At 40.0% G+C, this 23,286-nt stretch overlaps 1 protein-coding gene across 1 annotated transcript in view; it reads right to left on the bottom strand.

Annotated features, from left to right (window-relative positions):
• LOC134216437 (mucin-5AC) overlaps nucleotides 1-23,286 on the bottom strand; it is a 196,255-nt gene that overhangs the window by 131,217 nt on the left and 41,752 nt on the right. Inside the window, exons 3-4 of the mRNA XM_062695326.1 lie at nucleotides 5,383-6,535; nucleotides 4,911-5,167 (exon numbers count right to left, since the gene is read on the bottom strand). Of these exons, the coding sequence (XP_062551310.1) occupies nucleotides 4,911-5,167; nucleotides 5,383-6,535 (1,410 nt within the window). The remainder of the gene's footprint in view (nucleotides 1-4,910; nucleotides 5,168-5,382; nucleotides 6,536-23,286) is intronic.

The raw sequence follows: 23,286 nt of genomic DNA, 5'->3' as shown, positions 1-23,286 counted from the left end.
GCTCACTTGTTATACGGAATAGAAATAACACGGTAGATGCGATTGGACTGATAGTTTGTATTCGACTGACTATTGCGAGATTCTTGCTGTCTTATATCTAGGTATAGGATCAGTACAGAGATCGTTTGTAGAGAAACGAACATTTTAGGGAGCTTTTGCCGATTACTATCTATCTGTGGTGTAGGTGAGTGATCGGAATGGTGTGGGAAAAATCTCAACTTTTGTTCACGAATTTAGTATCATTAGGGTGTCTCAATCAACTAATTACTTAACATTAACCAACACAAAAGCTTGTTGATGTGGAGTAAGGTGCCAATGAAAATGACATTTTAGAATTTCAAAAAACGACATTGCTCACAAGTTTCATTACCCCAAAATATGGCCCCATGCTAAATTTGAGCTCAATCGGACATGATTTAGGGGTGCCTAAAATTCATCAAAGTTTTGAAATTTTTACCCATTGAAATTTTTCCAAGCCCCCAAAGTTCGAAAATCGATTTTTTGTATTTGATGCCAAATAACTTAAAAATGCATGAAACGTCGCAATCTGATATTTTCAAAACTTTGAAGGCAAGATTTTGAGCACCCCTAAATCATGCCCCATGGAGCTCAAATTTTGCATAGGGGCATATTTTAGGGCTTAGGAAATGTTTGCGTAACGTTCGGTTTTTTCTTCCCATGAGAAAAAAAAATTAGGTTTCAATTTTGATTATTTTGAGCACCCCTAAATCATGTCAGATTTAGCTCAAATTTAGCATAGGGGGATATTTTTGGCTACGAAAACGTTTGCGTATCGTCCGGTGTTAAAATCCGATGAAAAAAATTTTCATCATCTGAAAAAAAGTCTCAAAAATGTTCTAAGAGAAAAAATCGATTTATTTTTTTTTAAATGGCTTTAGATCTCGACGTTTCATGCATTTTTAAGTCATTTGGCATCAAAAACAAAAATTCGATTTCCAACTTTTCCTTTGTCCCCCCTTGGAAAAAAATTTCATAAGTAAAAATTTCAAAACTTTGATGAATTTTAGGCACCTCTAAATCATGTCCGATTAAACTCAAATTATGCATGGAGTCATATTTTTGGGTAATGAAACTTGTGAGCAATGTCGTTTTTTGAAATTCGGTGACACATTTTTTGCCATACATTCCATTGGCACCCTATTGTGGAGTACCGAAGAGCGACAGATGAGAAAACCCAGGTGAGGAGCAACTACATACTAAAATAGAGAACTATATACAGAATGAAGGGCAGCCGAGAAAAAAAATACACTGGCGTAAGATACGGGGGCACGACGAAAAAGTACTCTCGAAGGCAGAGGGAAGATTTACCAGAAACGGCGTACGGAAGTTCTACAAAAAGATCAACAACATGCGCAAGAAAAGCGCACCGGCACCAGTCATGATCAATGACAGCTCCGGAAATCAGTTGACCGACCGAGCAGGGGTGGCTGCTAGGTGGAAGGAGCACTTTGAGTTATTGTTGACTGGACAATCGGACAGAGAGAGCACAAACAGAATCGGACCAGATGCTTACTCTGCGACAAATCCTTGATAATTTCCGGGAATACAACTTGCGGACTCATCATTTGATTTAAAGGCAGCGTACAACTCAGTGATGTGAAACGAACTGTGGCAAACAATGCTAGAACATGGCTTTCCGGCAAAGCTAATTAGGCTGATACCAGATTCGTTGGTGACGTTAGATTGGTTGAAGCAGAACGATGTGCTCTCTAATCTGCTATTCAACATAGCTCCGGAAGGTGCAATTCTAAGATCTAGTGTGCAAAGAAACTGAACCATCATCAACAAGCCTTACATTGGTGTAGATCGCAGAGCAGTGTAAGAGGCTTTCGTACCTTTCAAACGGGAGACTGAAAGAATGAGGCTGATAATAAACTCAGTCAAAACTAAGTACATGGTTGCTGGCAAAGAACATGCAAACGGTGTTGGTCCCGCGGTGGAAATAGATGAGATGTGATTTAAGGATGTCGATGAATTCATATATCTTGGAACACTTGTTACATGTAATAATGACGTTGACCGCTAGGTGAAAAGACGTGTTGCGGCTGCAAGTGGGACTTTCTACGGTTTGCGTAGCCAGCTAAAATCTCGCAGCCTACAGACACGGGCAAAACTAGCTCTGTATGGCCATGAAGCATGGACGTTACAAGAAGCAGGCTATCGAGTTCTCGGAGTTTTTGAGCGGAAAATACTGCGTTCAATACTTGGCGGTGAAAATGGTGCATGACGCAGACGCATGAATCCAGTTGTACCAAGTGTACAAAAATGCAGACAAAGGCAAACTGATAGAATACGGCAGATGACAGTGGTCTGGACATGTAGTGCGTATCCCGGAAGAGAGGCCAGCAAAAGTCATGTTTAGCAGAGAACCTGGAAGAAGTTGACGGCTCACACAGCTCCGATTGCTGTGTGCAATCGATCCGATGTTCAGGGACACTGGCGACTGGCGGCCCAAGAACGAGCGACCTGGAACAATTCATTCGGTTTTTCTCCACACAACACGGAGTGTCCTTCGGAAATGTTTTCGTAAAATCCTTCGATAATTCCATTAGGAATTCCTTCAGAAATTCTTTTGGAATATCTTCGAAAATTCTTTTCAGAACTTCTTTGAAAAACTTTTTAATATGTAATTCCATCGGAGGTTTCACCAGAAATTCCTACAGATTTTTTTTAGAAATTCAAACCAATATTTCATTGGAAAAACATCAGAAAACTTTTAAAAAAATGTTCGGAATTTCATACAAAAAAAAAACCTTCAAGAATTCTTTCAAAAATCCTTCAGGAACACCTTTGGAAATTCCTTCGAAATGTATTCTTAAATTCTTTTAGGTTTTTCTTTATTAATTCTTTAAAAGTTCCCTCGAAATGCGGTTGGTTTTTGAGGAATTCATTTGAAACATATCTTTAAAAATCCAAAAGAACATTCCTTCAAGAATTCTTTCATAAAATTTTCGGCAACTCTTCCAGTTATTTTGAGAACTTGAGAAACTTTAGAATTTCCAATTTGTTCAAAGAATTCTTTAAAATGTCTATTAGGAGGTCGTACAACAATACATAAGGAAATTTCTTAAAAATTAACTTTAGTATTTTTTTCGGAAACTTCTTTAGGGTTTTTTGGAAAAATTTCTCCTAAGGAATTCTTCCGGAATTTCTAAAGGAACGATTAAGAAAATTCCGCCAAGAATTCTTTTAAACATTACTTTAGTGTGATTCCTTCAGCAGATAACTCGGCCAAGTCCAACTCATTGATGATGCTTAAAATAAATTTAGGATGCTAGTGGTGTAGCATTTTGTTTTGTCGACTGATATAGAAAAAGTAACGTTAACATATTAGGTAGAATTTTATAGTTAATTCTCATTTTGGAAAAAAATATTAAAAAATAAATTAAATTAACAAAATATAAACTAAAGTTGAAAACTGAAGACAGATAAGCCGGACACTTTAGGTGTAAGAATATTTCTAAAACAAATAATATAAGATAAATTATCAACACTTCATACTACGGCCATATTTAACCGTTGATAGTAAATGGAAGTGTTGATGTAGTTCTAACGCAATGTGAAACCATTGAACCAGTGGGAGTTAGATTTGTTAAGTGGTGTTAACGCAAGGTATTTCTGAAGTGGATAATTTGACTATAGTAGATCATAATACCCTTGGGGCCCTCCTTAGCAGTGCGGTTAGACGCACGGCTACAAAGCAAGACAATGCTGAGAACGGCTGGGTTCGATTCCCGGTGCCAATCTCGACTTCCCTGGGCATAAAAGTAGCATCGTGTTAGCCTCATGATATACGAATGCAAAAATGGTAGCCTTGCTTAGAAACCTCGCAGTTAATAGCTGTGGAAGTGCTGGATGAACACTAAGCTGCGAGCTGGCTTTGTCCCAGTAGTGTGGGGATGTAATACAAATAAGAAGAAGAAGGTCATAATACGTAATAGACGTCGTGGAGAGTGATTTTCGAATACACACAATTTTTTCCGCAAGGTAATTCAAAAACATTTAAAAAATGTCGATAACTATGAATAATTTAGCGCCTATTTTCTTCACCGGAATTCTGTTTTTGTTATTTTCAAATACGAATATTTCAAATACGAAAAGTTGAATCAATATTCAATATACAAAAGTTCCGTAAACCCAAACGAATCACCATCGACAACTTTTCGCGCATTCAAGAAGTAATTCCAATGCATTTGAACGTTGATGGTCACTCGATAAAAATATCCCAATCGATGGAACGTTTCATAAATTGTCAACATCATGCAGCGTCTCACCGTGGCCCGGTGAACTCTCTATATTTCTCTTTCTGAACGGTCTCCAGCACTTGTCATTTCGCGCTATCCAATTGCCATTGCCATTCGGCCCGAGAAGGAGGCTGCACAGCCAAAGCAAACAGGTTGAACCGAACCGAAAATGGTCATCTATGGGTGATTGAACAATATTTGTGGTGCTATGGCTCCTCGCCAGAGGCAAGGGTTCGGCAATAAACATGCGCGAGATGTTGCCAATTTTTTTATAGTCTGCTAGCTTCGAATTGACACAACGAGCTGGGGCAGATAACTTGAATTTTAATAGTTATGAAGTGTTGGTGTCTCATCATAAGCAGAAGGGTGTAAACGCGATTTTTCTTCTTCGGACCAATAGGACCACATTCCAACTGAGTCGAGATGACCTTTTACTCGTGCTCGCATCTTTCAGAATGTCAAACTAGTCAGTCGTTATAGTAATCAGTCCACGCAGCAACAATACTACTCGTGCCGCTTCAAATCGTTACCGAAAGGACACATTAATCAATTTTCTCGTCGTCAATAAAAGTCATCGTTTGTAGGCGACCCTCGTGCGATTGATTAATCTTTTCCCTCCTTGTATAGATCGAGAATCTTGCTTACCTGGTTGTTGGTGTTGAACAGATTCAGCTGGCTCTCCTGGACCAATCCGTTGACACAGTACTCGTTCGGTGTACAAACCTTGTTCGGTTCGTAGCATGGAACCGTCGTCGGGACGGGATAGTCGTAACCATGCGATGTAACAGTGGTCTTTTTGAAGAATGGCTGCAGGTTGACACCACTGGTGATGGTGTGTGTGCTAATGCCAGTGCCGGTGTTTTCCTGTGAGCGTGTAATACTGGATCCTCCAATACCTGATGCTAGTGGTAGCGAGAAAAATGAGTGTTAGGCTACTCATAGCAAGGAGATAACAAAACAACAGAAGAACAATAAAGCTTCCAGTTCAGCGATACTCAGACTAATTATGGTTGATCATAAAATTTATGGAATAATTTTAAAATGCGTGCCAATTATTTTCTTGGAACATTGAACCACAGTTTGAGAAACGCTGTACTAGAGGAAAAGCTTGAATTACTTGGCGAGATAGGAGGCGGCCCTTGATCGGTTCTTGTACCGGTTACATCGGTCCTGGTAGCAGCCCCGAAGGTAGAAGTTGTAGCTGTGTTAGTATTAGTTTGGAAAGTACCAGGCGGCGGCGGTTGCTGCTGCTGCGTATTGGTTATGCTAGTAGCTGTATTAGTATTTCTAGAGATAGTAGTAGCTGTATTAGTGTTAGTATAGACTGGTGGCGGTGGTGCAGGAGCAGGAACTGGAGCAACTCCTGTCGTTGTTGTGGCGGTTGTTTTACGGAATGTGCTGGTAGTTCGCACTCCGCCGGTTACACCTGGTTGTCCCGGCTGACCTGGCTGACCTGGTTGTCCTGGTGAAATAACGCCTTGTGAGTTGACCTGATTTGTTGCTGTGAACGTATTGGTACGCGTGGCCCCAGCCACGGTGTTTGTACCAGCAGCTTGCGTATTGGTTGTTTGTCCAAATGCTCCAGCCTGACCTTGGATACCTGTGGTTCGTGTAGTGGCGGTCGAGGTCCTGGAGATGGTGGTACCGAATCCTCCGATACCCCCAACTGCTTGACCTTGACCTGCTACTGCTCCGGTCTGGGTACCGACTGTCCTAGATGCGGTAGCCTGGACCGAAGTAGAAGTTCCACTAGCTCCCTGTTGTCCGACTTGTCCAACTTGTCCAGCTTGGCCAGCTTGTCCAGCTTGGCCAGCTTGGCCGGTTTGTCCGGCAGTAGCTCCGAACGATCTCGAAGCAGTAGCCTGAAAACTAGATTGTGATGATGTTGTTGAACCAAAAGCTCCTGCCTGTCCTGCTGATGCTGTCCCAGCCTGCCCAGCAGCCGCTCCGCCGGCACCTGCAGCTCCTGCTGCTCCCGAAGCTCCATCTTCACTAGCGCCCGGAGGAGACTGCACACCGCCACCGATTTTAGTAGCCTTGAAAGGAGAGTCTGGCGCTACCCACCAGAAAGTAGTTTGTTTCTTTTGATCATGCGGTATTACATCAGCACCATCACCCGGAGCTTGACGTTTGAAAACTGATTTACTTCGGTATTGTGAAGCAGCACGGAAACCCTGACCAGCCGAGAGGAACTCTGGCTGGTAGTTCAATTGGGCCGACACCAGCCCTATACATAGCAGGCCTACAAAGGCCCCCGTTCTCAGGTTCATCTGTGGAAGAAACAGTAAAACGAACAGGTCATTAGAATCTTCAAACGCCATAACATACTTTATAACAATAAACAACAAACATCTGATCATAGGAATTCTTTAGTGCTTCTTCGGCTGATTGAAATACGGTGATGCATGCTGCTGCACAGTTAGTCGCTTAGAAGAGACATAAATTCATTAACCAGTTTTTCCCACCGGGTATGCATCCAATTCTTCACGCTCAGACCTTGGATTAAGCGTGCTTGCACGACCCAGCATGTGTTCACGCTTTTGCATTGGAGATGATTTATCGTGCGAAAATACCATTTCTGTCATTGGGTTGGTGCTGTTGCACAGACAACAAATTCTTTCCGATCGATCAAACCTCACAAATATCCTCCATCAATCGTACCAGATAAGTTTGACCTCACATGAAACAGATATTAAAATAAATCAGGATTAAAATCAGCGGATATCTGTTCAGAGTCGCCACCCCAGGACTCCAAGGACGCAAGAACTGATAGACCTTCAGTCACCGCAAAGGGAATAACAAAAATCTCATAAATCTAATTGGAGAATGGTCATTGGACAGTCACCACCGATTGGCCCTCTAATAAATAACTAACTCGCGTGCCCTTCCGCAAGGCCACACGTCTATTAGGAAGGCAGCCCTATAACGATGGTATTTGGTAGGCGCTTGTTTAGAGCCTCGTAAATCAACGCATCACGAGAATTAGCATCGCTGGGAGCAAGCTTCGGTTTCATCGGCATCGCTAGGATCGAAAAAAGTGGTAAACGGGCTTAATGGTTAGGTACCATTTAGATCGAACTTCTGTTACATCAGCATCCAAATACATCATTGATCGCCCATAAAGCAATTTTGATCACCATCTACAATCATGTCTCAGTCGACCTTATCTTCCGACACTTCGCAAGTGGCGTTGGGCATCTTCTGCGGTTTTCACAGCCTACCTTGTTCATTATGCTCTCTGGAGGAGGTTGATGACAATGAAATTGATGTGAAGACCCAATCTAACAGGTACCGAGTATGGGACCGTGCGTCCCCTCTTTTTCTCTCGCTTGCTCCGCAGTTAATCGGTTGAATAAACACAATTTTACGACGACGGAACAAACACGTTTCTCGTGTTTCTCATCTTCAGCGGTCGACAAAAACAACAACAAAACAAAATAGCCCACGGCACTGGCAGCCGCTCCGGTCATGCTTGGGATGCTACTTCTGAAGCAGACAGCTGATTGGATTATGTTTGATGCCGCGGCGGCGCGGCGTGAAGTTCAGGGTCAAGCAAGAGATGGCCCCCACGTTGGGCAGACAAAGTTGTTTGGACAATTTTCAACACGAACATGAGAACCACCGTACTCTCTATTGAGGAAAGTGTTTAGATTTTAATCTGCTTGGTTTTGCATGAATCATCTTCGGACATATTGAGTTGTTTAGGTAAGCAACAGGGTAGGTATTACCCGAGAAAAGATCTTTTTAACCAGTATTTCAATTCCTGACCTCAACCTTTAATTATTTGTGACAATCGAGCAAATGTTTTACAGATCTAAACTATTTCTATTTTTAAAACTATTTTGTTCCATTTCCAGAAAAAGTGAATATTGGCTCGGAATAGTCATTTATATTCCCAGAAACCTATTTCAGAGGACTTTATCCATCATAATAAAATGCCCGAGGCCGATTCAATAATTGAGGAAGAAACCTGACCTTACAATTTTGCAAGCTTTTCTTACAATACCTGTATACAATTTCGTATGTGCCCAGTTATACATATTTTGGCAGGTTCTCATGCAGATATGTTAGACAATCTGACATTCGTTTGTTGAGTACGACATGGCCAGAACTACCAAGCGCATAGTGCGATCCAGCCAATTTCCAATTTGTTTAGAGAAATTCAGATGAAAATATTTAATTGACAAAAAATGAGTAGAGTGAACCGATTTTTATTTTTAAAAAAATAGTAATTCCTCCATCACTTCCCAGTCAATTTGTAAATTTTTTAACAAGAACAGGATTTTCGACGAGCTCGGTGGTTCTGTGGCTACCACTTGTGCTTTATAAGCAGGAGGTCGTGAGTTCAATTCCAGGCTTGTTCCTTTTCTACTTTGTATTTCTATTTTAGTTCTTTCTGTGTTTCACGTTCTAGCAAAACGATTCCTACTGTTTCAACCCCCCACAGTAAGATGGCTCAACAGGATTTTGCGTAGAATATTATTTGTTGCGATAAATAGGATAAATGAGTCCAGTCAATATCGTTGTCTGGTGTGAACGTCATATTTGTGCTTTATGCACACTTATAATAAATCGCAGAATTCGGCGAAAAGTTTCCTTCGGAACGGGACCTGAAGCATGGTGAACACATGAAAGTTGAGGAAAGTATTCCTTCATCGATATCCGTCGTATTAAATGCTTCTTGTGTCGAACAGTTGGTCATCGTATGAATTGATGTCCACAACAAGTGCGAAAAACATCGGGAAAGCAAGAACAATGTACATACAACACGGAAACAGGAAACTGGAAACTGGAAACACGGGTGAGAAGTTTATCAAAGTTTCAGAAGAAAAAAGTAAAACTCATACTGACTGAAAAAGAAACTGAAAACGTAAAATATAAATCAAAAGACCCTTCACGTTGCTTCCGGCTTATTTGAAAACCATTCAAATTAAATCGTAGTTTGATTAAAAAACATTACCTGTCATAAGACGAGTTTAAACAATCCCATTGAATTCCACCACTTAATTGTATCCTGACAGATACGTATTTCGACCTCAACAGTAAGGCCGTTTTCAGTGTCTTGTACTTGACTCGACTTGACTCGACACCAATTTTCAAAATAAATACCAAATCATTATATTAGTGACCCGAAACCAACCGTTAGATTCGAGTTATCGTAAAAACCAACTATTAGAATGTAATCTTCCTATCGTTTAGAACGTAAGTTTCCTTCCTCAATGATCAAACACAATCGTTAAATTGAATAGTGGAATACAAAACTCAAATTAAAACTCCAAACCAAACCCATAATAGAATGTTTTCAACCAATCTTCGCACTTCTATTCAGTTTAATTAGACAATTAATCACAATCCACAAATTGAACTACTAAATGCTTGCTCCGGAATATCCAAAACGGCCTTAAATTCGCGCTCGTACTGGAATAAAAAAAATGTCACGAAGTTCTACTCGCTTCGGAATAATCAACAACAAAAATTCATTGGAGTTCTGCCCGCTTTGCAATAATCAAAACAAAAATACCAAGGAGTCCTGCTCACTGAGAAATAAATCGAAAAATGTCACGATGCTCGCTACGGAATAAAATAAAGTCTTGAACTTCAAGACGCTTGTAGCGAAGTAATTAAAGGCCTGTGTGCTCCGAACTAAACAAAATGTTCCTCGAAGTCCTGTTCACTTTGAAATAAACAGAAAAGGCCTCGTATTTCAATTCGCTAAAATATAAAAAATGCCCTGAGGTTCTGCTTGCTCCGGAATAAATTCTTCAAAAAAAAAACCTCGGAGTCCTGCTAGCTATGCAATAAACATAAAATGTCTTGAAGTCTTGCTCGCTCCGGAATAATCAAAAATGCCTTCTAGTTCTGCACGCTGGGGAATAAACAACAACAAAAATGTCAAGAAGTCCTGCTTGCTCCGGAGTGAACAAAAAAGTCCTCGTCGTCCTACTCGCTTCGAAATTTAAAAAAAAAACAAAAACGCCTCAGAGTTGTCTCGTCTCGTCCTCGCTCCGGCAATAAATAAAAATTCTCTGAAGTGCTGCTCGCTCCAGAATAAAGAAAGAGATTCCCTCAGAGTGCATCTTGCACTGGAATAAAAAAAAAGGCTCCTCGTAGTCCTAGTTGCTACGGAATAAACAAAACAATGCTCCGGAATAGGAAAAAAACATAAATAAAGATAAATAAAACTCGTGTCAGTTACATGAGACTTCGTAGCCGTGTTACTCATAATTTATGATTGAACTGAAGTCGACTCTACCACATTGGAATAAACAGAATAATAATGTGGAGTCGTGTCCGGTGTGGAATAAACAAAAATGTCTCGGAATGCGGTGTGCTCCGAAATAAACAAAAAATGCCTCGTAATTCCACTTGCTACGGAATAAACAAAACAAAATTGCCGTTCTGATTAATGCATAATAAATATATGAAATACCTCTGAGTCCTACTCACTCCGGAATAATGAGAAATACTTCGGTATCCGGCTCACTCCGGAATAAACAACAGTAAGAAGCCTCATCGTCCTACTCGCTCCAGAAAAAGCAAAAAAACCTCGGAGCCTTCCTCGCTCAGATATAAACGAAACATGTCTCTGGTTCCTATTCAATCCGGAGTTGTCAAACAAAATAAACTGATTAATTTTTAAATTTACTTTTATGCGTCTAACACCAGAGTAAAGGTGTGCGCCTGTCTGAAAATCGGGGCGTCACGCCAGAAACCATTTTGAAAAAAGTTGCTTGGACCGGTCATATGGTCGTACGGGTCATCCGGCTGAAAATGGCATTTGCTGAACAAGTGATATGGTAGAAAATGTCGACCCGTTCAACCAAATGGCCCTTTCGGCCAAACGACCAGTTCGACCAAATGACCTATTCAGCCAAACGGCTTTTTAGGTCAAATGATCAGTTTAGCTGAACGATTTTCGGCTGTACGGCATTTCAGCAAAATTACATTTTCAGCTAAATGGCCCTTCCTGCTAAACGACCAGCAAGACCATGCTGAGGGTGGCTTGGTTCGATTCCCGGTGCCGTTCTAGGCAATTTTCGGGGTGGAAATTGTCTCAACTTCCCTGGGCATAAAAGGATCATAGTGTTAGCCCCATGATATACGATTGCAGAAATAGTAATTTGGCTTAGAAACCTCGCAGTTAATAACTGTGATAGTACTTAATGAATACTAAGCTAATTGTGTTAACAATTAATTGTTAAATATCTTGGCTGTGCATATGCACAGAACATGTTTCAAAATGGACAAATTGATATGAAATTTGCGAAAAAGAATCCACGTGTCTTGGAGGGACTTGAACCCTCAACCTCCTACTCTCTAGATAGGCGTGATAACCCCTACACAACAAGTCCGCTTAAAGGTCACGTTAGCGGAAAAGCCATCAGAATCCGAGTACCAACCTCCACCGCGGTTAGCTCTCTTTTTTGCAAATTGAATATTTTCCGCAAACGTGACCTTAAGTGGTCTTGTTGGGGTTATCACGCCTATCTAGAGAGTAGGAGGTTGATGGTTCGAGTCCCTTCAAGACACGTGGATTCTTTTTCGCAAATTTCATATCAATTTGTCCATTTCGAAACATGTGCTGTGCATATGCACAGCCAAGATATTTAACAAAGGAAAGTCATTATTTGGCCGAATAACACGTTAAGCTGAAGGCCATCTAGCAGAATTCCATTAAAAACTTGTTCCTCCAACGTACCCGGATAAATGGTAACCGAACAATGCAACGATCATTGGATGTCTGGCAACGACAACGATAATGGTAATGGAAATCTAAAAATAAATTCTGCTTGGATTCTGTACAAGAGAATACTACAGTAGATCTCGGCACAGTAGCGGTTAAGTAACACAGAGTGCCTAACAAATAAAGGACGGAATAAAAAAATCCATTAGGGCGAATTAATCGTTTGCTCAAACAGTTATTAGGACGAAAATTATTTGGCTGAAAATGATGGCTGAAAGACCAAACTAATTTTGACGAAGAATCGTTTACCCTGACAGATCATTTAAGTGAAAAAAACCGTTTGGCCTTAACTGGTCATTATGCCAAAAAAGTAATCTAGCCGAATTGGTCGTTTGACAGAAAGGGCCAAAAATGACATTTGGTCGAACAGGTCATTCGATAGAAAATGTAATTTGCTGAACGGGTGGTATGATTATGGAAATTTGTATTACCATTTCAGGTAATTGGCATTAAAGGCTAAATGTCCGATTCAGCCTAGCAACTTTTTTGTCAGAATAACCCGTTCAGCAGAACGGAACTTTCAACCGTATGACCATTTTGGCTAAACGGCATTTTCGGGCAAATGACCAGTTCGGGAGAACGTCATTTTTCGCCGTATGTCAATTCCGACCAGATGTGCAATGACATATTCAGCCAAGCTACTTTCGACCTTGTGGCCTTTGGTCAAATGGATTTCGGCCGAATGAACTTCGGTCAAACGCCCTTCCCCATTCAAAAATTTGATTTAACAAAAAAAATCTTTGGATTTTAACGGAAAACAGTCTGTCACAAACAAAATTAACAAACTAAAGCTTTGGTGCGATTCGCGAATAAATAAATCAATTTCAATAAATTTCAAATAATCTTGTTTTGTTGGTCTTGCTGGGTAGCACCAAGCATTCTTATGACTAGACTAATTTCCGAACTGTCACTTTATTGTTATTCCTCAAAAATGGTCTAGTAGCCTAGAACTTTGAACATATCGACATTGGGAGAGCAAATCCTGAAGAAAATATATAGAGAGATATCGATATAGAGAGATATCGAGAAAGGGAGGTTATCGAGATGTAGAACGCAAAATGTATGTGGGATGAAGGAACTGAGAAGCCCATCGACATAGGGAGATGAGAACCCCATCGACATAGGGAGAGATATCGAAATATAAAACATCGAGATGTAGAGATGTCGAGTAGAGTATCATCACTAAATACGGTAAAAGTGGATAGTGGAGTCAATAAGCACGTTCCTACACTTATTTCTCGATTACAATCTTAAAACCATTTTGCTTACCTGGAAAGTGCATCCAAAAACATAAAATCTATTTCATTCAAAGAGTTTTGAAATTTTATTACAATCTGTCATTGTTACCTGGAATTAATCCTCCAATTATTGGTGCAGTGTTCCAATAGTTGCGGTATTTTGTAACTCTTATTCCTATAATTGCGAATCCCATATGTTTTATACGGGATTCCCATCTATGGAAAAACTACCGCCAACTATTGGTACAAAGGCATACAGATGGGACTGAATTGCGATTCACGGCATTTTACCAATTAAAAATGAATTCCAAAACTTTTTCGTCTCTGTCCTTTTATGACTTATAACAGGTCAACTAATTAGCCGGTAAGGTGGATTGCTGCGTTAAATGAGTAAAAATTTTGAACACCGTACTACCGCAACTATAGGAACACCCACGACTGTGGAAACTTTTACCCTAATGTAAAAATTTTCTTTTAGTTTTTTGATAATGATGTACGGGAGTTGAAATACAAAGGAATTTCTTTGAATTATCCACACAAAATATCAAGAAAGCTCCATAGTGAACCATAAATTCAACTAACAGATTTTGGAACTTTTTCAAAAACTATACAGAAAAATAAATTCGATAAATAATCGTTAAAATACTAAGTGTCTATATTACTTCAAAGTTTCTATTTATTTTCAGGATTAAGATAGCTGAGCTGATGAAATTCTATGTAAATGAAGGACACCAATGTTCTCTCCGAAATAAACTTTTTCTCCGAAATATTTTTTTATATTTCATGCATTCCCCAAAGATTCATTGTGGGCTTCGTGGCCGTGCGGTTAGCGACGTTAATCGTCTAGACACATGGGCTTGATTCCCGCCCCGGTAAGGAGGAAACTTTTCGTTATCGAAAAATTCGCCACCGGTTCATTGGGTGTTATGTGTCCAATCCGTTGTCTAGGTATTAAGTGTTCAGTCTGTACGACTTCTGGTCGATGACGGTGTTCCTGTCTTTTAACAAATAATTTGCTTTTATTGCATTGCACGAATTAAATAAAAACGACAACATAATTTCATGTTGGTTCACATTAGTACTAAAATCCCAAAACGTGGTAAAAGTCACGACAATACGACCAACCATTCCGCTGCCGAGCATTATTTATGAATAAACTCTCATTCCTTTCTAATTTAGGCATTCCGACTTGTTCAGCTGCCACAACAATAGAGTTATTATATCGACCACACATGGAGCAACATTTTTACGAAGGCACCGCCTCTTATAGTTCTTCCACTAATTTCGCTCGCCGAATCTACGATTTATTACTGCTGTTGTTTGTTTTTCTTGTCTACGATATCAGATCTATACATAGATCTCAGAAAATGGCTCATATTTACGAGAGGTGTCAAGACAAATTGACATGTCATTCGAATCACCTTCGTGTGATATAGGATTTCTTTTTCGAATATATAATTATTATCAAACTGGCGCTTAATTACTTGACCCGCACCATGATAATATGGTTTGTATCTAAACCGAATGACAGTGAGGTCTTTATCTGCGTTCAACCAGTCCATTTCTAAAATTTTGTTGCACAACAATTGATGACCTAACGTAGTACGGCTATTTAGCACTTTTGCTCTCCTAACAGTGGCCACTACAAAAGACGGTTACACTTAATTATGCTCAGTGCTATCGACACTCGACAGGTTGAAAATTAGCACTCGCTATTTCACTTATGCGCATAGGATGTGTTTACCCCTAAAACCTTTGGTTTGACATATTAGCGCTTAGTGGTTTGTAGATCACTGCGTAGGTATTGAACTAACTTTCTCGATTGATTGTGGTGTAAAACGTTTGGATCAGTGGTGGTTGGACGTTACATAATTTTTGTTCGAAGACTGCCACCATGACACGAAAGTATTTCATCAAAACAGCGATACCAAATAAACAGGGAGGTCCTGTGCAGAGACAGAGAATATCAATCCGCAAGATCGGTTGGTGCTTCAAGTCGCAACCAGGACCGTGCCGCGCCGGTGGCAGTTAACATTGTCAAGATCATGTTAATGAACCCCCAATGGGTGGCAATTTATTTTGATCGCCCACATTCGAACGATGGTCTAGGTGAGAGTCTGGTGGTTTCAGGGCGACAAATCGACGCGGCTGGCGGCATCCAAGCAGTGGGTGATCAATTAGGTATTCATCAAAAATGCTGATGGGCGACGCGACGGTCGTCTATCGCATCCGAATTGTCCTCCAAACTGCTAGCAAAAGGGCAAAATTTATGGTTGGAATGTATACGAAAGTTTGGTCTGGTTCTTATTATTGTGGAATTTTAAACATCTACGAGGTTTGAGACCAATCAGCTTTCAAACACAATCAATATATTTCGAATCATTCGAAGGTTTTGCGCACAAGGTAGACCACAATAGCAAATAGCTGAATTAATTTATGTATTCGAGGTTTGAATACGATGGCTTCTGTAAGTTTTTTCTTAGGCTTATGATGGATATAAAATAATAATTATTGGCTTTGTGCACCAATTTCGTAACGCAAAAAAATCGGGAAATTTGAACCCCCTCCCCCTCCTCATGTAACAACAAGTAATGGGTGACCAACCTCCCTGCTTCTTGAATTACGTAACGCGTGACCAGGCTCCCTTAAGCGTTAATATGTTGAGAAGTTGGGTTTTACTACCTCTTGAATGTCAAATAAAACATAATGGAGTGTGTACAGTGTGGACAAACTCCTTCTTATTCTTATTCAATCGTTGTGTCTTTTAATGATTAATCTTCTTAACCTTAACTCTCTTAAACCTCTTTAAATAGTGGTTTAAAATGCCATACATTTAATGCGCGATAAGTCGAAAATGGCCGATGAAACCGATGGTAATGAAAGACAAATCCCGACGCAACAGAAAAACTATTATCTCTTTGTCGCAGGCATACCCAATTACCAATCAGGTCTATAAATAAATAATAGCATCTATAGACGAACATTTGCAAAGGGAGTAACAGCCGAAATGTAATTATTTCGATTATGCATTAGACAAAAGACATATTGTGTTGTAAGCAAACATCCATGTTAAAAATGTTAAAATAAAACCATATTCAACCAGGAACAGAAGATATACAGAATAATATCTGAATAGATCGACATCCGTATATTAATGACTAGCTTTATGTACCCGGCCTTGCTCGGAGTTGCCAGTTTGGTTCACAGTTTTTTTTTTCATAATCGAAAAATAATAAAACCAATTGAATAACAGGGTAATTGTGTTTACTTGTTGATACTTCATCATTTGAGTAAAAGAAGGCTTTTGGAAATATTGATTGATTTTGAAGAAGGGGGTTTGAATAGCCTTATTCCGGGCAAACTTCTATTTCTAAAGAAGGGAAAACATCCACCGATGTCTTATCCCGGGCAAACGCATATTTTTAAAGAAGGGATCACACCCACCATTGCCTTATTCCGGGAAAATGCCTACTTTTAAAGGAGAAATCACATCCACCATCCAGAAGAAAACACATTATTCATTGCTTTTCACTGGGCAAACTATGATTCCGATGAAGGGTAACAATTATCATTGGTTTATACCCAGCAAATGCATGCTTTCTATGAAAGATTTTTCTGATGCTGTTCAGTATTATCCCAAATTCACTTCATGTCGAATGACCTTAGGCCAAATAGTGTTATGTTGATGACCTGCTTCATTCAGGGATACGTCATTTTCAGGGAAATGTTATTGTCGAGGATTTTCTATTTTTGAGGAATTGTTTTCGGAGCATTGTACAATGTCAAAGAACCTCAGATGAACTAAAGAAGAAGGATTTTAAATTAAGCCGTTTTCTAAACAATATCCAACCCCAACATCCTCCCGCATTTCAAAAACTCCTCCAAGCCTCTCTAAAATAGTTTCCTTTGGGTAAACAATACGTGTTTAAATATTTGGTTTGAATTCACCCATGCGATAAAAAGGTATACTAAACTGTTCGTTTAATAAATATATTCTCTCTCGTTCAGCTATGACAGTCCTACCCAGTCTGATGTAGTCTTTCATAGACAGAGAATATGGGTTCCAAATTTGGTGAACATCGGAAATGGGTTCAGAAGTTATGCTGAATAGATCGCCAACTAAACAATACCTCTCTCTCACAACCACCCCATTTTAAAGGGACCTACCAATATCCACTAAAATCGGTTCCTTAGGACAGACAATATTTGATACAAATTTGGTTCAAATCGGTCATGGGGCTCAAGACTTACATTGAGTTGATCGATTGCTAAACAATACCCCTTCCCACATACCATCTCTTATTTCCCAAGAGCATGCTTAACCTCCCTTCCGTGGTCTCTTTAAGATAAAGAATGTGTGTTCCAAATTTGGTTGATATCGGCTGAGGGGTTTAGAAGTTACACTGAGTTGATCGATAACTTAGCAATTGCCCTCCCTCCTTACCCTCCCCCTTTTCCAAAAAGCATCCCTAACCCCCCTATCGTCGTCTCCTTAAGATAAAGAATAGGTGTTCCAAATTTGGTTGAGATTGGCCAAGGGGTTCAGAAGGTACACTGAGTTGATGGATGACTAAGCAATACCCCTCCCCCCACACCCTCCCCCTTTTCCGAACAGTATCCATAATCCCCCTATCATCGTCTCCTTAAGATAAAGAATGAGTGTTCCAAATTTGGTTGAGATCAGCCAAGGGGTTCAGAAAAAACACTGAGTTGATGGCTGACTAAGCAATACCCCTCCCGTCACACCCTCCCCCTTTTCCTAACAGCATCCATAACCCCCTTATCGTCGTTTCCTTAAGATAAAGAATGTATGTCCCAAATTTGGTTGAAATCGGTCAAGGGGTTCAGAAGGTACACTGAGTTGATCGATGACTAAGTAATACCCCCCCTCCCCCACACCTTCCCCCTTTTCCGAACAGCATCCATAACCCCCCTATCATCGTCTCAATAAGATGAAGAATGAGTGTTCCAAATTTGGTTGAGATCGGCCAAGGGGTTCAGAAGGTACACTGAGTTGATGGATGACTAAGCAATACCCCTCCCCCCACACCCTCCCCCTTTTCCGAACAGCATCCATAACCCCCCTATCGTTGTCTCCTTAAGATAAAGAATGTGTGTCCCAAATTTGGTTGAAATCGGTCAAGGGGTTCAGAAGGTACACTGAGTTAATGGATGACTAAGCAATACCCTCCCCACACCTCCCTTTTTCCGAACAGCATCCATAACCCCACCAGCGTTGTCTCTTTAAGATAAAGAATGTGTGTCCCAAATTTGGTTGATATCGGTCAAGGGGTTCAGAAGGTACACTGAGTTGATGGATAACTAAGCAATACCCCCCCCACACCCTCCCCTTTTTCGAACAGCATCCATAACCCCCCCATCATTGTCTCCTTAAGATAAAGAATGTGTGTCCCAAATTTGGTTGATATCGGTCAAGGGGTTCAGAAGGTACACTGAGTTGATCGATGACCCCCCCTCTCTCACGCCCTCCCCCTTTTCCGAACAGCATCCATCCCCCCTATCGTCGTTTCCTTAAGATAAAGAATGTGTGTTCCAAATTTGGTTAAAATCGGTCAATGCGTTCCGAAGTTATGCTGGAACATACATACAAACATACATACAAACATACAAACATTGAGTTTTATATATATGGATGGATGGATATGCAAATTCTTGATTTATTCAAGCTGCGTTATCAATCACTTATGTAGTTAAACGTTTGCAATCAGTTGTTTCATCATGTTCAACAAATAATTGCTTTTTTATATACAATATCACGCGTCTTGAATAGCCGAAATTTGAATTCCGGCACCAAGCAATTCATATTACAAGTCGTTTCCAAAATAACCGAATGCAATTGTTATGCACTGCACGTCGATCACTGTTTGCTACAAGTGTATGACACGTATCCTTTTGTCTGGTTGGCATAGGATCCTAATAGCGCTGTTGTTGCTGTCGACCGATTCACCATCCGCTAAACGGTTCTGTCATTTTCCAAATTGCCACATTTCACGGCTTGTCAATCATCCACATGCTTCGTATACATATGCGTTATGGAGGCAACAGCCCCCCGCTATGGTCCCACCGAAACCAGCATTTCGTTTCATCAAATGCTAAAAATCTGCAGATGCGATGTTTAAAAGTTTCGCACTTTCGCTAACAGCCCGGCTTCAGCAGCGCAAATGTCATGCCAAACGACTGAAAGGCTGACATCGCGACGACAACGACGTCGCGACAGGACTTAGGAAAGCCGTTTGGGTCGGATTTAGCGAATCGCAGCCCACCCGCACGTGATCATCGTATTATTGCTGCTCAAATATCACATTATGAAGTCCAACACATCTGGGCAGCCCGGGCGGCACCGCGTGAGATTGATCTCCAGAAAGCATGACTAATTATGACCCCCATGGTGTTTGGATTATTGATTCCAACGAGGGCACAGTTTTCCTCAAGGGACACGGAGTCAGTGCATTTTAGTTCAAACAATCTAAGCACATGTTGGTCGATCTACTGATCAATCCATTGCTGGTCTCTCTGGATGGTACGAGTCAAAACGGGGCGGTTACTAACACGACCTGGTACATGCATCGTGAAGAGAGAAACACATGTAAATTAACTAATGGATTCGATTGCGATCAGCTTGACGGGGTCGCAACGAATGGGATGTTAGTGTTATTTTGGTCTTAAAGTACTGCGCAAACTGTTTTGGAGAATTGTGACACTGTAACTTATTTTCACGATGATTAGGTGTAACAAATGTAAGAATGCAGTGAGAGCTAACTACTTTCTTCAACTTTCTGCAATCAATTTTAAATGTAAAATCCAATAAAAAATATTAAAATTTAGTCACTGTTCAGCAAGTGTTTTTTTATATTTTTTGCTAGCTTAACATAGAATAAATATGCGTATGACGGCAGTTATCTGATCTGAAAATTAGAGGAGTAAAATAACCATTGGAGAATGATGTTAAATATTGAATTTGCTTTTTTCTTCAATGTTTTGCCGCCTGTCTAAAAAGTGAAGGCCTTCTCAAATTTCAATATCGAATAGTACAGAGTACAGAGTTCGAATAGAAGATCCTATCAAAAAGAATATTTCGAAGACATTTAAAAGAGCTTCTCCTAGAAAATTAAAATAAAACAATAATCTTTATGAGCAAAATGCAAAAGATGTTGGTGAAGGAGAAGGACCGTTTGGCTGAAAGCCATCTAAACGAAAGCCACTAGGACGAAAGCTGTTTAGCCGAAAATTCTATTTGGCCGAAATCTTGTAGTATGTATGTGCTTAGTATTATATTTACGAGCTGCTGGCTGCTGCAGTAGTTCAAACCATGGTATGAATTTAGTTCAAACCATGAACAGTGTAGTTCAAACCATGGTACAAATCGAAGTTATGTAATTATTAAGTTTTTTCAATGAAACTAAGCATAAATATGTGCACCCAGGATGTTTTTGGAAAGATAATGAACTAAGCTTCCATATAAACTAGAAATCGCAGTTCTAACATGTCCCTTTAATAAAATAGATCAACTTTGTTTTGCCGGCTCATCTGAAACCCGCCATTTGGTTCAAACCATGATTGGATACCCTAGTTTAATTGGTTGTAGATTTTGTTAAGAAAATTATTTTGAGCTTTTTAGCGGAATGTCTTTACTTGTCATAAGACGAGTTTGTACAATCCCATTGAATTCCACCACTTAATTGAATCTTGACAGATACGTATTTCGACCTCAACAGTAAGGCCGTCTTCAGTGTCTAGTACTTGACTCGACTTAGTCAGTACGACCCCTTAGCATTTTACTAGAATTCCCATAGTTATTACCACAGTATATTTTTGGTTTAGGGGCCCTCCTTAGCCATACGGTAAGACGCGCGGCTACAAAGCAAGACCATGCTGAAGGTGGCAGAGTTCGATTCCCGATGCCGGTCTAGCCAGTTTTCGAATTGGAAATTGTCTCGACTTCCCTGGGCATAAAAGTATCATCGTGTTAGCCTCATGATATAGGAATGCAAAAATGGTAGCTTGGCTTAGAAACCTCGCGGTTAATAACTGTGGAAGTGCTTAATGAACACTAAGCTGCGAGGTGGCCCTGTCCCAGTGTGGGGATGTAATGCCAATAAGAAGAAGAAGATATTTTTGGTTTGAGTATACTGACGTAAAACCAACACGATACTAATAGAACGCGTTGCAAAACCAGACATTGCACTTAACGTTTATATACTCGTCAACTACAGTAGTTTTGAATTTGGGTCACAAAACTGGGATAATTAAAAAACGCCAGGTACGCCTTATGTAATCTTCCATGAAACGATCCAACAAACCTTCCTCCTTATGAAGAACGATTCCTGCTGCTCGGTCTAGAGACGCTCAAACACAGGCGAACTATCGCTCAGGCGCCATTCATCGCCAACATTCTAACCGTCGAGACCGAAATCCTGAATCATTTGAACTTCTACGCCCCAGAGCAGACTCGCCGGTCAAGGAACATACTCCAGCTAGAGGGTCGATCATACGATTACGGAATACAGAACCCCATTCGATTCACCAGGTTTCAACAAGTTCTATGCACTTTTCGACTTCAATGGCATTTCATCCATCATGTCTCAGAAAAGGATTAGAAGAGAGTTATTAATCCAACTAAAAAACAATCATTGCCAGTAATAAGTTGTTATTTAATGTTAGGAGAATAAGAGTTGTTTAAAAATTCCACATTGTTTGTATCTTCAATTACTGAATCAACTTTTTTGAGAAAAGATATGAGATTTTTGCGCCAATTTGAGCATGGCCAACAATGTGAACTCAAACTGGCGTTTTTTATTCATCAAAAGCTAAAGCCAGATGAAAATGTTCAAATAAATAAATGAATAAAGTTAACTTTGGATCCTAACAAACCAGGGCAAAAATACAGTTTTGTTTAACAAATGATATGACTAAGAAAACATTCGAACAATCTGATCGTTCGACCGAATAGGCCATTTCAGATTAAGCCGATTAAGTTCGGTCAAAAAAATCCTTTAGCTGAAAACAAATTATGCAAATCACAAATCACAATTAATCTTCCTGTGGCACGATTCTCGTGAGCTTTAAAGGATGTTTATAAGCTATATAAACGGGTAGGGATTTCGACTGGATTAGTTGCCTATAATTAGAATTTTCGGTTTTCAGTCACACGAAAAACAGATTGGGCTTTGTGACCGTGCGGTTAGCGACGTCAATCGTCTAGAAGCATGTGCTATGAAGTGGGTTCGATTGCCGGTCCAGAATGGAGGAAACCTTTCGTGAGCGAAACATTCTCCACAGGTCAATTGCATTGGGTGTTATGAGTGTTATACGACCGCTGGTCAAGACGATGTTCCTGTCTATTTATATTAAAAAATTAGCCACTTGTTAATTTTGGCCACATCACTCCTCACAGTGAGAAGTGAGGATGAGAAATAAAAAGTAACAGTTGAGAAATGGAGTGAGATGTGAGACGACTCCCATCTTACTTTAAATTTCTCGCTATGAGGAGTAAGAATTCGGACGACACTTCTTATTTCTCATTTCACACTTATTTAGGGTGACCATATGGTATCCTAAAGGAGGACATGTCCTCCTTTTTCATTTAAAACCAGATGTCCTCCTTTTGCGATCAAATGTCCTCCTTTTTGGGAATTTTGGAAAACAGTTGCATGATTAACTATTGCTGAAGAAATTCTAGTTTAACAAACAATAATACAACAAGTCCATTGTGTAACAAAACATTGCACACGTTTGCGTTTTTGGTTTTAGTTCTGAAATATTTTCCTTTATGTTTTGGAATAAAAATAATGTTAATATGGAAAACGAAATGCGTGAGTTACAGTAATACAAGTGTCAAAAGCATCGGAATTGTGAGAAATGGATTAGGAAAAAATAATGGAAATGCTTCTCCAAATTTTTACGAGTATACACCCATCAAGGTGTCTTTTAAACGCATCGTACGGTATGCTCAAGGCCGGATTTAGCCGGAAGGGGGCCCCGGGACCAACAGGTTGTGGGGACCCCAAAATGTACAAAA

The sequence above is a fragment of the Armigeres subalbatus genome, chromosome 2 (assembly GCF_024139115.2).
Source record: "Armigeres subalbatus isolate Guangzhou_Male chromosome 2, GZ_Asu_2, whole genome shotgun sequence".
Lineage (NCBI taxonomy): Eukaryota > Metazoa > Arthropoda > Insecta > Diptera > Culicidae > Armigeres > Armigeres subalbatus.
Note: the sequence above shows the minus strand (reverse complement) of the source record. Positions and strands in the feature narration are given on the sequence as shown.